The 17,212-nt window shown below is 45.0% G+C and overlaps 1 protein-coding gene and 1 long non-coding RNA gene across 4 annotated transcripts in view; one reads left to right on the top strand and one right to left on the bottom strand.

Annotated features, from left to right (window-relative positions):
• FAM149A (family with sequence similarity 149 member A) overlaps positions 1–17,212 on the bottom strand; it is a 74,927-nt gene that overhangs the window by 32,686 nt on the left and 25,029 nt on the right. Inside the window, exons 1-2 of one of the 2 annotated variants that reach the window (XM_006128457.4) lie at positions 5,189–5,620; positions 1,960–2,067 (exon numbers count right to left, since the gene is read on the bottom strand). In XM_006128457.4, coding sequence (XP_006128519.3) covers positions 1,960–2,067; positions 5,189–5,283 — 203 coding nt within the window. In that variant the 5' untranslated portion in view covers positions 5,284–5,620. Of the gene's footprint in view, positions 1–1,959; positions 2,068–5,188; positions 5,621–17,212 lie in introns of those variants that run through there. The other variant, XM_006128458.4, reaches the window with a different exon arrangement.
• Positions 5,596–12,667, top strand: LOC142829639 (uncharacterized). 2 transcript variants are annotated; one of them, XR_012904276.1, is made up of 4 exons: positions 5,596–5,695; positions 6,358–6,534; positions 11,382–11,427; positions 12,534–12,667. It is a non-coding gene; the product is annotated as an uncharacterized LOC142829639 (long non-coding RNA). The 2 variants fall into 2 exon arrangements; XR_012904277.1 differs by lacking the exons at positions 11,382–11,427; positions 12,534–12,667 and adding an exon at positions 8,101–8,374.

Raw genomic sequence — 17,212 nt, 5'->3', positions numbered from 1 at the left:
GCATTATTTCAATTAGTTTTCCCTTGTTATAGTTATTGTTACATATTATATTTTATGCTCTATCAGAGCCAGCAGGGAAGGGAAAGACTGTTCTGGCAGCAACCTCTGTCTGCGGGGGTCCCAGTGGGAAGCTGGGTCTCTCCTCTACCCTTTCTCCTCCCCCCACAGATAGGGTTTGCTGCTGAGAAACATCCCCTGTTTGCAGCAGCTGGAGCTGGCCCCAAGTTTGGCTGCTCCAGCAGCAGCCCCTGCCCAAGGCCAGCCACACCACAACGAACAGGGGCTACTGGTCCCTGCGCAAGCCGGAAATGAGCAGTCCTGGCTCATGCGGGTCTGGGATGCTGCACCTCTGAATTCTAAATGCAGTAAGAGCCTTCGTTACAGAGTCAGACACTGGGCTATTCTTCAATAAATTAGATAAAAGAGCCTTTGGGCTCTTACTTCAGTAAAACCTGTGTTATCCGGCATGCTTGGGGATTAGGGTGTTTCAGTTATCTGAGGGTCCCATCGACCTAGGAAAAACCAATGGACAATAATAGTAAAACTCAAGTTTTTAATATTGGTAGTTTTGTCGTGTGAGGCAATTGGTCTCACATTTCTATTTTGAGTTAAAGATGGTTAGTGCTTCTTAAATAATGTTAAGCCAATCATGGTAAACCAAGCCAGGCCTGTGCGCCTGAAGATGTGATAGTATTTTGGCTAGGGGCAATGCCAGTTAACAAAGTTTTCTGGTTAACAGAGTGCCAGATAACAAAGCTTTCACTGTACATTTAAAATGCCGAGATGCAGCAGTCCCGGAGAGAGCCTCCCCTTATCGTCTAATCGTGTAGTTGTATCAACTACACGGTTAGCAAAATACCCATTCCTTAACATCCTTAATACAGAGAGTGGACCCATTCCAAACTTTCAGTTATAGGTTTTTAGTTTTTCGAAAGACTTTTAAATGGCTGTACTCCAATACTGAAGTGCAGCGAAGATACAGTCATCTCTGTAGACCAGACAACTTCTAGGCAATGGTAGATAGCTGAAGTGAGGCCTTTTTAAAGTTAGATGATCCACAAAAGCAGATAGATTTCTCTTCACTGAACTCTGAAGTTTGACCCTGGTCTTGCCATGGTGGCTTGTGCTTCTTCATTTTGCTCTGAGACTGTAGAACACCAGAGTCCAGTAGCATAATGATATTTACAGGAGCTCTGATAAATGAGAATTTATGTAAATTAGGATTATCTGTATTCTATGCAGTACAGTGTGTTTCTTTTTCTAGATTAAATGTTTTTAGATACAATAATGATAGTTTAATAAAAATCCCACATTTTTCTTTTTTGTAACTCAGCAAATGTGGCTCGAGTGGGAAAGGAGAAATTTTGAGAAGCAAAGAATCGTGGTTGTACAACGTATTAAATAAAGAAAATGCAGACAAAGGACAAATGTTATCAGGCTGAAATTCAGAGAAGACAAACTTTAAGTTAAGCAGACTAATACATAAAAAGGTTAATTTACTTGCTATCTAAGCTAGCTAAACTGCTGCTTCTCTTGCATGACATACATAATATTTATTTGGAAAATTTAAGTCCTCACTTAACATCTGTCATCCATAAAAATGATCTAGAAATGACCAATGAAATCCAAGAGGAAATCTGAAAATAATCACCTGTAATAACAAATTATGTTTCTTGAGCTATTATTCCTATAGGAAAAGCTTACCAAAAATGATTGATGAAATTCTTAATTATGTTAGGGAATATACTTTAGTGAAAAGAAACTGTATTACACTTGTGTAAAAGCATACTATTAAATGTAGCCATTTTTTCTGGAATAATTAGGCAATCTGTCAATTATCCCAATTTGCTGTAGACACATTGTAATATTTAGCTATAATGGATTACCTCATAACAACATACTTAGCCCACTGTTCTATTATTAGTAAGCGCTATTTCAGAAGTTAATGTAATTGCATACCAAGTAAAATTGTCAATGGCATCCTGTACGTTTTTCATAAAACTTGCTGGAAGATCTCCTCTCTTCCTTGGGAAACAATCATCTGTAGATCCTTTGGACAGACCCCTCCTGAAAACATCACAAAAAACCAATATTACTTCTTTAGCCTATACATAATCTTACTCATGTCTTACACTCAAAAAAATGGGTAGAAACTAACCTACTGACACAACAGAATACAGTGTTGCCAAATGACAAGAGCAGATCAGATTTAAAAGATTTGGAGCAAATGATTTTCACAATTGATTAGCAATTGATACTGTAAATTCCAGCCTCAACTAAAAGAAGAGAGTTCTGGATTTCTATACAACACTCAAGGATATGCACTTATTGTGAGAGTAGTCCAAATTGTACCTTCCTAAATTGGGACTCTGGTCCAGCAGGTCCACTGATGTTCCTAGACTAGAAAGCCCCAAGACAGGGAAGGATCTGGAGGCACGGCCAGGAGCCCCATGGCAGGAGTGCGGTCTGGTGGTATGCCCAAGAGACCCATTGCATGGGAGGTCCAGCAGCACAGCTGGGAGCCTGGTGGTAGGGGGTCTGGTGTACAGTGAGTCCGGCCAGAGCTGGCAGCACAGCCGGCTGGAGGCAGTGGGGCCAGCTGGGGTCAGAAATGGAGCCAGCAGTGGGCTGGGGAGCTAATGGCAAGGGACCTCCCCTGGTCTGGCAAATTTCTCCATTCAGAATAAAGTCCCAAGTGTGCTGGACGAGAGAGGTCCAACCTGTAAGTACAGTGCTATAAGATAGAATGAATGTGCTCCCAAACTGACAAATAAGAAGGTTCCTGCCTCAGAAATCCTACAAACCTTTTGCATACAATCATCAGAGTCAATAGAAGATTTAAAGGATACTCATTTAAAGGACTGCAAAGACTGAGTGCAAGGATAACAATGAAAAGAAGAAATTAACTGAGCTTTGCAGTTAGTACATGTATAGGAAAAAAAGACTATTAATTTCCATCTTCCTGCAACCTATTGTTCTTTACAGACTCAAACAACTTATTTGCACGATTTGGACCAACAACTGTTATGACTGGAGGAGCATAAGGCATTTCTCCCCACTAGATAGGAGCACTTGCTGAAAAGTACCTGGCTTATGAACTCAGAGCAACAATTTAAATTTCTACCTCCAAATTCTTAGAAGTGTTCATTAACAAAAATGTTTGCTCAAACAATTTTAAGATATAGTAAGTCAAGTTACAAGAGCTTTTCTGAGGAAAAGATGTGAATGTACTTTTAATGTAATTAAAGGCTTATTTTGATTGCTGTTAATCTTTACAGAAATCTACATTTTATTCTTCAAGCAGTTCTTTAACCTTGTATTTTGCAGTTCAGAAACCACACAAAAAACACTTAAGCACTATTTCCTCACTGCACCAGAGGTACTTCAAAAGCACAAAACAATAATTATTCAGACAGTACTAAGTTAAATAAACACTGTTCAATCATTAACATGGAGCTAGTTTCACTGTCTGTAAAGTCTGCAAGAAATATACAAATATGCTACTAAGTGGACCTTTTCAAAGAGTCTTAGTCAGTCAACTTGACACTTTCATTAGGAAATCTGAGATGATAGATAAATATCAGAATATGTGCATATGTAAAATATTTTGCATAGACCCAGAATAGAAGTTTCAAAGAACTATTTGAATGGTAGCTTGATGGAAGCACTGTGTTCTATTTTGAGACAGCTGCTTCTTAGGCAAATTTCTTAGATAAAAATAAATGAGCCAAATAAATGTGTACAAATTACTAAACTCTGATATTTATTAGGATTTGCTGTGAAGTTTTCATGTGCTGTCCAACTTACATTATTCCCCAAGCTCCTAACTCTAACACTTCATGTAATAAGCTTCATGTAATACTACAATATAGTTTTCTTTAGAGAAATAATCTTCTGGGTTTTTTTTCCTCCTCAGCAAATCTCTTTAGGAATAATATGCACATTTGTAAACACATTATATAGGCTCAATCTGGAAACCTTTTCTGAGATGACTAGTTCTTAATGTATGTGTTATCCATATAGAGATTGCATGATCAGCCATACTATTCTCCAATTTATCTTAATGCTGGCTGGGATTTGGTGCAATGCATGAAGCTCATAAATAGTTATGAAAAGAGTTCTAAGAACAATGACAGGATCAGTTAAAGACTTAAATTAGAACAGTCACTTTGAGCTGTATTCTATCCTTGTTCCAAATGTGGGCCTTCCACTCACTGATTTCAGTTGGGCATATTTGTTTACTACTAAAGAACAACGGTCAAATGCAGCATTAAGTCACTACTCAGACAACAAATTATAATTACATACATGTACACAAGATGTACATGCACTCCTCTGTCACGCACCTTTGCCTCAGTTGCACTCCACTTTCTAATTCATCTCTCATGAGAACCCAAAACTTCCAACCCTCTGAACAGTTTTTAAGCAGACACTATTATTTAATCCACTGGCCACAGAAATGTTTCCTTTTTTCTTTCCAGATGTGAAAGTCACACCTCACAGGTCTACCTATGACTGAAAAGGCCCAAGGCCCCAGCTGGACAAGAGTCAGTCTACAATGGCGAGGTATTCATCTTGGTGCCTCCTGAATGCTAACAAAGGAATCTCATACTTTTCAAAAGGAGAGATTCTGAGGTGCTGAGACACTGAAATGGAAATCATGAAATGATAACGTGTAAACAGATTCTAGCCACACAGAATTTTAATGTAATAGATTTCTCTGGCTCTCTCCCAGAGGTCTGTGCTAGTTGTTTTCCTGGCACTAAGAGAGCCTGCATTTACCCAGTAATAACAACAAAACAAAACGGGCACTGTAAAACAGTTTCTTCCTCAGAAAATACAGCATAGTATAACACATGATGGTTCAGTTCAAAGATTTTATCGGTGATCCTTTGAGACGACTTCTTGTCATTTATAAAATCATGCCAAATGTACACCACTACTTCTTCCTGATTACCCCCCCCCCCATGTGTTTAGTACACTATCCACGTAGCCTAGCCATCCGAGAGCTCTATATGGATACCCACACTATCCATATTTGCATACATGTGTCCACAACCCCCCTAAACACACACACGCACGTGTAACCCGGCCCGGCACAGGGCGGTTTTGCTGCCCGCAGCCTGCACGCGCGCGGAGGCTGCAGGGAGGGACGCGCCAGAGGCCTGAGGAGCGTTTCCAGCCTTACCCTATGACAACCAGCTCGGGCTCCCCGGCACACCGCGGCGGGTCGGAAATCACGGGCGGGTGGCAGGGGCGCCGCAGCCCGCTCGCCACGAGCATGAAAGGCGCAGGGAAGGGCGGCGCCCGGGCTCCCAGCAGCTCCGCAGGGTCCCTGGCCCGCCTGGCGGCTCCAGCGTGGACGCGGCTGCAAGCTGCGCCCCTCTGTCATTTCTCATTGTGACCCGCCATCCCCCGTGGGGAGAGCGGGCCGGGCGGCTGAGCGGGAGGAGAAAGGGGGGCTGGGGGTCGGGCGCCTCCGGAGCCGCGGCTGCTCCACCCGCCGGATGGATGGATGGCCGCAGCTGGCAGGGAGCGGGATTCCGCAGCGGCTGCAGGGAGCGGGGCCGCGGCGGCTCCTAGAGTCCAGGGCGCGGCTCCCCCGGGGCAGTCACTGTGCCGCCCGGGCGCCCCACACTCGCTGCCCGAACCCAGGGCAGGAGCAGGATCGCAACAGCCCTCGCCACCCGCACAAGTGAGTGACCCACCCTGCTGCCACAGCCTGCCCTCCTTTCTCACCCCCGGGGACGAGCCCCAACCACGGCCACCTCCTCCACCCACACACTCCCCCTTCCTCCTACCAGCTCTTCCCTTCCTTTCAGGGACAAGCGACTTACTACCCCTCCCTAATACCCCTTAACCCCAACATAGCCCGACTACCCCGCCCCCAGGGAGACTGGAGCAATGTGCACAGCGCCACAGAGCAGAAGAACCACACTTGAAACCTTGTATGTGTGTGATGGAAACCACTTCAAGGCAGGGCAGCAGAAGCCACCCCACTTTCAGCACCTATGCCAGCCCTTTCCCATCCTCTGTTCGCTAATATGAAAAGTCCATGGCTGAGGCCAGAGCTACACAGCCAAAACCAGAGCTCCCTGGCTGCTGCTGGGGGTGGGGCCAGAGCTCCCCACTGTGCCACCCATTGCCCTCCTTCCCCACACACACAAACTGGGCTCTGAGTTGCAGGTGCCCCCTACGGCACTCCTGTCCTGCCCCCAGACCTCCCTGTTCCTGGGCTCTGTGGTCCAGGAACATCCATGCTCAGTGCCTGACCACAGATGTTGCCGGACCAGGGCGTCCCAGTTAAGGGAGGTACAACCTATAAAATGTACATCAGGCCTTGGCTTCCTTTTGCAGGGTTAATGAATCTGGGGAAATGAGTCAGTCCAGAGCAACAGTGTTGGTTAGCAGCTTCTTCCTGAAAATCTGTGGATAAAAAGGAGGACCATCTCAGATTAAATTAATCCAGACCAGTTTTCCTCTCGACTATCCCAGTTTAAAGTATAACTAGTCTTCAGTAGTACAAGCGATGAGGTAAAGTATGATGCATATTTACACCAGAGCACATGCCATAGCTTCCACTATACAGCTCCAACAAAACTTGTACATCTCAAATACTGACATCTCTCCATAAACAAACACTACTGGGAAAGGAAAAGGTCTCAGAGGAGCTAAAAATAAACTGTGCTAATGTAACCCACAAACCTAGTATGGTTCACTGTCCCATGCAGTGGCACTTAGACCATTTACAGCCAGAGATTAAAAACAAGGGAGCTATACAGCCTAAGCTGACAGCCAGCTGGTCTTATAGCTCAAGATGTAGAGGCTCCTATACTAACCTACAGCAAATCCACCAATAGCGGTTACACTAAAATGCAGGAATATGTAACAATTTGCTAATCTGTATTAAATAATATTTAAATTTTGAAAATGTCATAATTATTTAGAGTATAGGGGTTTTTATTTTGTTTAAGAAAGAGGAGCGAGAAGGAAAGTGTGTAGAAATATATCTGACATTTAGTAATACACTTAACCTCAAATACAGTTTTGAAAAGTATTTTCTTTACACATTCTTCTGAAGTACTATAAACACATTATACAATCCAGACAATAAGCACAAAGGAGTATTGCAACATAATTGTAAACTGCTAAATCGCTAAAAAATACAACTAATAGATTGCACATTGTACATCTTTGAGTGGAAATGAAAAATACTTGCTTTATTCTAAACATAATGCAGTTTTATACTGCCACTAGGTGGCTACTTTGTTTATCAGAGTGTTACACTAAAAACACAAGACAGCAGCTCTTACACACACTAACTTCAGTTATAAGATCCTATTCACAGATGCTTATGACAAACTTTAAAAAAAATACCGAGGCTGACATTTCTCATATTTGGTCAAAGTCAAGGGGTGAAATCAAGTCCCTGTTCTGACAAAGACTTCCTGTGTGACTGAGCATGTCACTTAGCTCCTCTGTGCCTCACTTCCCATCTCTAAAATGTGTCCTGAATGTTAGCTGAAGCCCAACTGTGTGAAGCTGGTGCAGACGGTGTTTTCCTGGCTCAGTCTATATCTAGACTGCAGGCTTCTTTCAGAAGAAACTTTTCTGGAAGAGATCTTCTGGAAAAACTTCTTTCAAAAGACAGCATCCACACTGCAAAAGTGCACTGAAAGATAGCGTCCATACTGAATGGACGCTGTCTCACTTTTCATCTGTGATTACTATGGATGGAGTGACCACTAGGGCACCTGTCTTCTTCCCTTTTCCTCTTCTTTCGAAAGAATTCCCTCTTCCCCATCCACACATGCCTTTCAGAAAAAGGCTTCTTCCTCACAGAATGAAGATTACCAATATTGGGGGGGAAAAGCCCTCCGTTCTTTTGATTTTCTTTCGGAAGAATGCAATTGCAGTGCAGATGTAATTGAAGTTTTTTCAGAAAAAAGGCCATTTTTCCAAAAAAAACCCTCTGTAGTGTAGACATACCTTCAAAGAAAAGGAAGAGCGCATGCTGTGTAGGATCTCTTTACTCTTCTATAAGGTTTAGAAACCTCCATGTTTGTTTTTTTACTCTTTTGTTTCAACACCTTGATGTAGAGGAGACTATAAACCCTCAAATGAGACAGCAGAAGCATATGCTGGTGCATAATATCGGAGAAGTTGCACAGAGGATGCTGAAGTATTCATGGAGGAATCTACAGGTGGGAGAAGTCTCTCGATAGGAAGGGTACAACAGACCGCCAGAAGTTTATATAAGGGCACAATGTACCTCTGTGTATATTATGATATTTTAGATTGTAAACTCCTGAAGGCATGGACTGTCTCCTTTTGTGTTTGTACAATGGAGCCAATAGGGTCCTAATCTGTGACTGAGCCCTCTACGCACTACAAACGCAATGCAACAGTATCTATGAGAACAAACATGGGAACACTTTAGTGGAAAGTGGGAATATTTCAAAGTCTCTAAAAGGAGGTTTGCAAGCATTTTAGGAGCCTTAGCAAACGAACAGATTCAGGAAAACACTGAGCAACATCTACAGGACAGGAGCATATTAATGAAGTATTAAACAGGAGGCGAGCAGAAGAACTATTGATGGGGCATTGGATTATATGAGGGAACTCTGAAGGTGCACTGGCAGGCTTCTATACGGTGTGCAAAAAGCACCGAGATTTAAAAAGAAAATGTAGAACACGGTACCGAGACAAGAGCTGTGGTAAAATTTCAAAGGGAAAATTGTTGAGCACTTTAAGGCCTCCAAACAGTAAAAAAGAGACTAGATTTTTTCAGGAGTATGGCTGTGATACAGAATTGGGATAATTAGAGTAAGGAAATAAATACAAACCTGGAACTTCTATCTGGAACATATATAGAAGTGTTTGGGTGATCTCCAAGAAAAATGGATAGTCAGAGCAAAGAAAAGGAGACAAAGGAACACAAAATTTTCACAATTAGGGTTCTTGGCTATATCAGGCACTATAGGGCTTCAAATAATCTTTAGAGTGGTGTCCAAAGCACATTGGAGAGAAATAGGATGTAATATATGGGTGAGCAAGATAAGGCCAGCGGGCCAGATACAGCCCACCAAGCCATTTCATCCAGCCCATGTCCCTGCTGCATCCCTGCCGCCCCCAGGCCAATTGAGACCCGGGGCAGGGGGAGCATGCAAAGTCTCCTCCCTCTACCAGGGGTATGTGGCATCAGACGGAACTGCCAGCTGTTCAAAATAGTTGACAGTTCCTCCTAGACATCACGTGCCCAAGCAGGGAGATCTCACGTGCTTCCCTGCCCCCAGGCCAATCAGGAAAATCTCCTCCCCACACCAGCGGCACATGGAACCAGAGGGAACTGCTGGTTCCCTCTGGGCACTGCGTGCCCCTGGCAGGGCAGTGGGGGGTGAGGGGGAAGAGACCTCCTGTGCTTCTCTGCCCCACGGAGGAGCACACGAAAGTCACCTCCCACCACACACAGACAGTGGTAGCAAACAAAGCTTCCTTTAATAAAAAATAAATCACAAAATCACTATCATCACTTCAAACATTATACAAAATGGGAATGCCACTGGAATGTGCAGTCCCAATATATATATAAAACCTTCATTACTGGATTTAAATTTAAGTTAGGCTCAGGAGCTTGTTATTTACATCATAAGTGCTATAAAAGGGCAAGAGAATCACTCCCCTGAAAAAGCTTATTACCTAAATTAAGAAATGGGTCAGCACAGGTACAGATACATAAAATCATCGAAGTGCAAAACTGGACCCTTACTAGATCATATAATTCAGTCCCTGCACTGAAAGCAGAACTATATAAAAACTACACCAGTGGTCCCCAACCTTTAGAAGCTCCTGGGCGCCTTGGGGCGGGGCCACTCACGCGTCGGGTGCCCGGAGGTGGGTCCGTGCATCCTGGGGCACACCAGGGGCGGGGATGCCCTTGCACCCGGCGCTGGCATGTGCCCCGGGGCCGGGGCCACTTGAGCGCCTTGTGCCGTAGGCCCAGGGCCGGCGCGCGCCTGTGGCCAGCGCCTCCAGTGCACCGCGTGCCAGGGGCGGGGCCAAACCAGGTTGTCGGCAGGCACACACAAATGTCGGCAGGCACCGGCGTTGGGGACCACTGAACTACACCATTCCTGACAGGTGTTTGTCTAACCTCTTCTTAAAAACATCCAAGGATAGAGATTCCACAACCTCTTTAGGTAATTTATTCCAGTGTTAACAATCTTGACAGGAAGTTTTTCCTGATGTCTAAGCTAATCATCCCTTCCTTCAATTTAAGTCTCATTCTATCCTTAGAAGTTAACAAGAACAATTTTTCACCTTCCTTTTAACAACCTTTGACATACCTAAAAACTGTTAAAATGTCCCTTCTTAGTCTTCTCTAAACTAAACAAACCCATGGTTCTGCCGCCCCCTCCTCCCCATCTTGCCTTACAGGTCATGTATTCTAGACCTTTAATCATTTTTTTGCTCTCCTTTGGGCTTTCTCCAAGTTGTCCATCTCTTTCCTGAAATGTGCTGCCCAGAACTGGACATAACATTCCAGCTGAGACCCTATTAACTCAGAGTAGAATGGAAGAACTACTTCTCATGCGTTCCTCACAACATTCCTGCTAATACAGCCCAGAATTATGTTTGCTTTTCTTTTTTCTCCAGATTACATTCCACTATAACTCCTTCCTAGGCAGTGAGGGTAAAGAGAGGTAACAGGGAGAGATAATGAGGGTGATAACAGTACGATCACGATTAATACAGTAGGAATTAATGCACATAACATCAAGAGTTTCATGAGTCCTCTCAGCCTCACTACTTTGGAGGGGGAAATAAGATTTAGAGCTCTCACCATATGTGAGGGACTTGACAGAATAGAAACATGGCAGAAAGAGTCAAGAAAAGAGTTCCATATTTAGGGGCCACATAAAAGAAAATGAGCAGATGAATATGGGGAGAAGAAATGAGGGAGGTTATCAGAACTGTGGTTTAAGATGAATGAAGAGTTGAGTGGAAGAGTGAGGAGGATAGAGAAGAGCATCAAGTAAATGGAAATGGTGAGAGATGCAAAAACTAACACTCTGTCTACGCTACAGATTTCTGCCAGTAAAGATATGCTGATTGGGACGTGAAGAGGTGTGATCACTGACTCATGTAGTTATTCTGGCAGACATCACTATTGTCAGTTATATTGGTAAATCTGTGTTTTTGCTGGTGCAGATGGCTTGACTTGTAGGAGGTGGTTTTATTATACTAGTCCAAATAGCTGTAACCATATTTACTGTGCTTTCTCAGTATAGTATGCTGATATTCCTAGGCCATTAAAGTGCTCCTAATGTAGCTATAGTGTAAATTGCGCATCGCCTAAAACGAGATTGAATTTGTTACAGAAAGCAAAAGAAAGCCAGTGAAGCGGGACAGAACATATTAAGAGTGGTAGGTGACAGCTCATTTTCACATCTAATTTTGGACAAACTAAAGAGGAAGCATAATCAGGGAGACCAGAAAAGAGGAAATACTTTATATTCAAGAAAAGAGCTTGAGATGGAAAGGAATGATTTGAGCTGTACAGCATCACAATAGCAACAATCTTATTTGATTTGGACAACATGGGAAGGGTGACATAGGGTACCACACTTCAGCAATAATGAGGCTATGGGCAATGACACTATCAAACTCAAAGTTCCCCCAAGCCAATGGCTCATTGGGCTGAAACAGTGAAGGCAGGTCAGTTTCATTGCCAATAAACAAGGAGTGACGTGGCCATAATCACGTATGACTATAAGGAATCAAAGCATAGGCAGTAGTCACAACTGGGCCAACCATACTTCAAGGATGGCTATAAGGCAGAAGTCAGTAACGAGGGGGTCAGAATAACAAACATCTAGTAACTGAAACATTACATGCCAGAAGCGTGAAACAAACTGCAGACCTTGATCCAAGGTTATACAGTATGGAAGCCCATGAAGGTGGATTAACAGACACTGCCAGCAGTTTAGCCATTACTTTAGCAGAGAGCAGAGGTCCAAAGCGAATGAAATGAATCATTTTGGTCACTTAGTCCACATTGGTCAAGATCACTGTGTGGCCATCAGAGTCAGGAATTCCTGGAAATCCAGAGTAATTGAGGCCCAGATTATAGGTAAGGATGTGTAGGGTGTAGTTTATAGCGTAGGGTGTATAGGTGTTCACGCCCTGGTCACAAGAATTAACCTAATCCCACACTTTAACTTGTATATGGAGTCACCAGAACAATTAGAAAGCCATGCAAAAAGTCTTAAGGCAGATAAAATAGCCCACCAATGGAATGTCATGGGAGATATGCACCCATTGAGTTATGTGGTTGTGTCCCATGTGGATCATTGCATTTTGGTTCCAGCTTTTATTTGTTCAGGCTGGTCCACCACCTCCTGGGTTTAGAGACCACCCCACAAAGCATATTGGATTAGATCAATCATGTACTGGTGCATTGTAACACTACGGAAATAATGAGTATTTAAGAGAAAAGGTATTCCTGATTAGTCTCCTTGTTCTCTTGATAGTATTCACCCTTTTGAGATAAGGCATCAACTTTCCCATTCCTGGCACCTTGGCGATAGGTAATCATGAAATCGAACCAAGAAAAGAACAATGACTACTGGAGCTGTCTTTGGTTGAAGGTTCAAGCTTTATGTGGATAATCGAGGTTGGCATAGTCAGAAAAGACTTGTATCAGCTGATGGCACCACTCTTCCAACATTGATTTAATCACAGGAAGTTCTTCATCTATATTTCATAATTCCATTTAGCATGGATGAATTATTGGGAGCAGTATAAACAAGGATGCAGCATTAGCTGTACGAATATGAACGAATATGGCCTTAATGCCAACATTGGGTGCATCAGGCTCCGCTATGAATGTCTGAGACAGGTTCAGATGGACTATATCGGAAACAGTTGTAAAAGTGGTTTGCATGGTGGGCTTCAGGCATCCAAAAAAATCTGATGGCCTTCCATGGGAAGTTTGTCATCGTGGCTACTTTCCCTGAGAAGCCTGGAATGAGACTTTGGTTAAAATTTGCAAAACTCCCAGCTCGCAGAGATACTGGGCACTGCCCAACTGTGAACAACCTGTAGCTTCTGGAAGTCCATCTTAATGCCCTCTATTGAAATTCTGGGAGCTTGGGGAGTGGAGTGGGCTGTAACCAGGTTGCTCTCTTCCCACCACCACCAAGGAATGTGGGAGCAAACCCAACCACTACTCTCAGCTCCAGGCCCCCTATTAGTCGCTGGGCCCTGCAAGTGAAAATGGAGGTAGTGTAGGCTTCCCGGGGATGGACAGAAGTCCCGCAGCTTAGCGCCACTTCCGGCGATTCCGGAAGTAGCACTAGCTGGTCTGCTGGGTGTACTGCGGGAGGGAGCATTGGCTCCCTGCACTGCACAGGAGGGGTGAGTCAGCCCCGGGGGAGGCGCGCGCGTGGTGCAGTCGGCCCTGGAGCAGGCGCGCGCGGGACTTCCCTGCATGGGGTCGACCCCAAGCAGGTGTGCGCACGCGGAGCTTCCCTGCACCAGGGGGGTCGGCCCTGGGGCAGGCACGTGCTGGTTTCCCTCGGGGGGGGAATCCTGGGAGGAGGCAGATACAGGGGACTCTCTGCCTCCACTGGCACCCCACTCCCCAGCCACAGAACGCTGTCCCCGCTCCCCGAACTCTGTCCCCACTCTCCTATCCCCAGCCACAGAATTCTGTCCCCACTCTCCTGTCCCCAGCTACAGAACTCTGTTCCCACTCCCCTCCTCACTCCCCGAACGCTGTCCCCACCCCCCTGTCCCCACTCCCCAAACTCTGTCCCCACTCACCTGTCCCCAGCCACAGAATTCTGTTCCCACTCCTCTGTTCCCAGCTACAGAACTCTGTCCCTATTCCTGCCCCCACTGGCACCCTGTCCCCAGCTGCAGAAACCTGTCCCCACTGGCACTCTGTCCCCTGCTGCAGAACCCTGTCCTCTGCCCTCCCAGCACCCTGTTCCCTCTCCCCTGCCCCCAGCCGCAGAACTCTGTCCCCACAAAATGTATAATTATAAATGCTTCATTTTAGATTTAAATAGCATGAATAAAAAACAGACCATTTATTTCATAACTATAAAGATGTGATTTTAATTTTATACATCGCATAATTTAAAAATAAACTGTTTATCAGAGTGTGTAAGTAAGGGTTGGGGATAGCAAGTGATGGACAGGAGGAGAATACAGAGGGTGGGGCTTCAAGGAAGGGGCGGGGCGGTAGATCTTCGCCTGTTCGGAGAGTTAAAAAGTGATCTTCTAGGGCAGAGTAGGAAAAGATGACAGCAGTGATTCAGGAACCCACTGAACTTCTGGTGGATCCCAACAAAACGTTCAGGTAACAGTTGCAAGCCCCTATTGCAAGACCTTATTGTAAGTCCAACCTGAGCCTGAAGCACAGACCTTTTCCCCCTGGGACTGTGCAAGCTGTTCACTTGAGTGAACAGTTTCTACTTGAGTTGCAACCGTTGGTATTGCAGCATGTTTCTCAGTTTGGGGTTGCACATCCCACCCCTGTGAATCCAGTCCCCCACAGGGTACAACAGGTTGTGGTAAAATATGCCAATGCCATATCCTTGCTAAGGGGCTTCCATGGAGGGACTGAAAGTGGGTCTGGACAAACCATAAGAGACTGGGGTGGAGGTGGTTGGGTCTACCCCATGCAGCTGTGCTGGTGTCCACAAACCCAGAATGGCCATGAGACAGTAGTCAGCAAGCAGAGATCAGAGTAATTTCTAGACCTGGGATTGACAAGCCAGAGTCAGGCCAGGGTCAGAGACTAAACATTAGGTGTAGTAGCTGGCTAGACAAGAGTCAGGGTGAGAATGAAGCTGGAGTCAAGAGACTGGAGATCAGAACGTGAGGCAAAGTCTGCAGTCCTCACAAGTCAGAAGTCCATAGGGTTGCTAGACAACTTTCTGGCACACATACTGGGTCAGCTTCTCAGCAGATTTAAGTCTGCACAGCTCCATTCAAGTTAATGGAACTACACCAGATTTGCAGTAGGTGAAAACAGCTCTGTTTATGTATAAAATACAGCACAGTTAAAAACTAAGATGGTCACTAGATGTCACTATTGTTCCATAAAAGTGAAATAGTACCACTGACATTTCACTGGAGAAATTCCATAGTAACATCTACATGGCTAAAAGGAAACTTCAGTATAATTATGATACTTACCTTACTATGAAAATAAAATACCTAAAATATTAACTCTCCACTAGAGAATGAACCTGCTTTCAAATAGAGGGTTTGAGGCCCCTTCCCACTGAACTTCAGCATGTGTCAGGGAAGGTGGATTCAAAATCAGGATCTCATGCAATTTTTGGTCTGTCTATCCCTTGCCTCTACTGTAATTCTTGACAGTGGTATTGGCTTATAGAAGGGGGATTAGTATCATTGAGAGTTATTGTGAGGTCTTTTACTGTTCTGCTAAGTGAGCTTGGAAAAGTTACTGACCTCTGTGCTTCATTTTATCCACATACTAAATGATTATATTACTATTACTTGCACATAGATCTTTTTAAATAGAGAGCTTTGAGATCTATGAATGAAAGCTACTATAACCTTTGTCCTCTTGCTAACCAATGAAATACAAGATGTCTTTAACAGAAAATAAATATATATATATACACCTACCTGAGGTGATTGGGAATTGAAAAAAAATCCTTTCACTCTAATTTGGGAGAATAAATATTCATATCTATTTAGTTAGTTTCTTTTTCTTTACCAGATTAAAAATACATATGTTATTTGACAGAATCACTTTGCTAAGGCCATGTCTATATGGACACATGTAACTAGTAACTAGTAACTACAGCGCTTTTCACAGAGTATTACAGGAAAACTGCTGTTGTGTGTCCACACTGTGCTCTTTGTGACCGTGGAGCACGTCCACATTAGCAGCTCTTGCAGTGCCACAGAAAGCAGTGCATTGTAGCTATCCCACTGTGCATCTTTGGAAAGGGTTTTCAATTCCACATGGTACAGTCAGCGTTACATGATGCAGGTTTCCCAATCCCATTGTTCCATGGTTATCCTGTTACATTGACTGGCTGCTTTTCAACAGAAGTCAGGGGAAAGGAGGAGAGGGTGACTATGAGTGTGTGTGTGTATGCAGACAGCGTGTTTTGGAGGATATCACCATGCTGTCTTGTAAGTTCAGACAGTGGCAGGAAACAACCCCTCCTGAGGCAGGGGGAGAGGGAAACCCTGACATCTCAGCGGTGTTCCCTCTAAGGTTTTCCATCCAGGAGTGGAGTGAGTTTTGTCTTGTGCACCAATATTGAGGACGTGTGCTTGTTCGGATGTGTGCCACAATGTCACCCAAGTTATAAATCTCTCCTTTTCCCCTCTGCTGCCATGTCTCCCATTCTCCCCTTGCCCCATCTGCTCCCCTAGTGCCTGATGCTGCACCCCACCTCTCACCCTCCTCTGCTGTCCTGACTCCTGCCCTTCTCACTCCCCTCCTGGGATTTGCCCCACCTCCCCATCCTCTCTGACCCCTGCACCTGCCTTTCCCCTTGTGCCCATCCCTCCTCTAGTTCCCCTCTCCATCCCCTCTCCTAACACCTCCCTCTACCCCTCTCTGCCCTCTGGTTCCCGTCCCTCCCCTCCACATGTCTGCCCTTCTGCTTCACCCCCCCACAATCCCTCTGGAACCTGCACCTTCTCTTATTCCCTGTACTCTCCTGGTGCCACCCTCTTCCTCCCTGGTGCCCACCCCCTCACCACTCTGCCTCAGTTCTCCTCAAGCCCCTCAGCACCCTCACACATGATTTGCCCCAACCCCCACCTTCCTCATGCTCACCCCTCCTTTGAAGCTCTCTCTTCCCCTCTCCTCTTCTGTCCTCTTGCCCCCATTGCCCCTCCCTTCTCCTCTCCCTGCATCACCCTGTCCCCTCTCGTCTTGCACCCCCACTGACACTTTCCCATTCCTTCCCACTCCCACTCCTCCTGCCCTTTCCCCTCATTGTCTCCTCTTGGCCCCTTGGCATTTGTCTCTCCTTCACCCTGCCCCTTGGTGCCTTCACCCATGGTGCCTTCCCCTTTCTTCTCCTCTCCTTCCCCCCCCCCCACCTCGCCTCAGCACAAGCCCTTTCCTCTCCTCATCCCCATTTTCCCTTTAGTTATCCCCCTGCTCCTTCTCTTATCTTCTGCCATCTTGACACCTGTATCTGCT

This window comes from Pelodiscus sinensis, chromosome 5 (assembly GCF_049634645.1).
Source record: "Pelodiscus sinensis isolate JC-2024 chromosome 5, ASM4963464v1, whole genome shotgun sequence".
NCBI lineage: Eukaryota > Metazoa > Chordata > Testudines > Trionychidae > Pelodiscus > Pelodiscus sinensis.
This window is presented reverse-complemented; position numbering and strand designations above follow the sequence as displayed.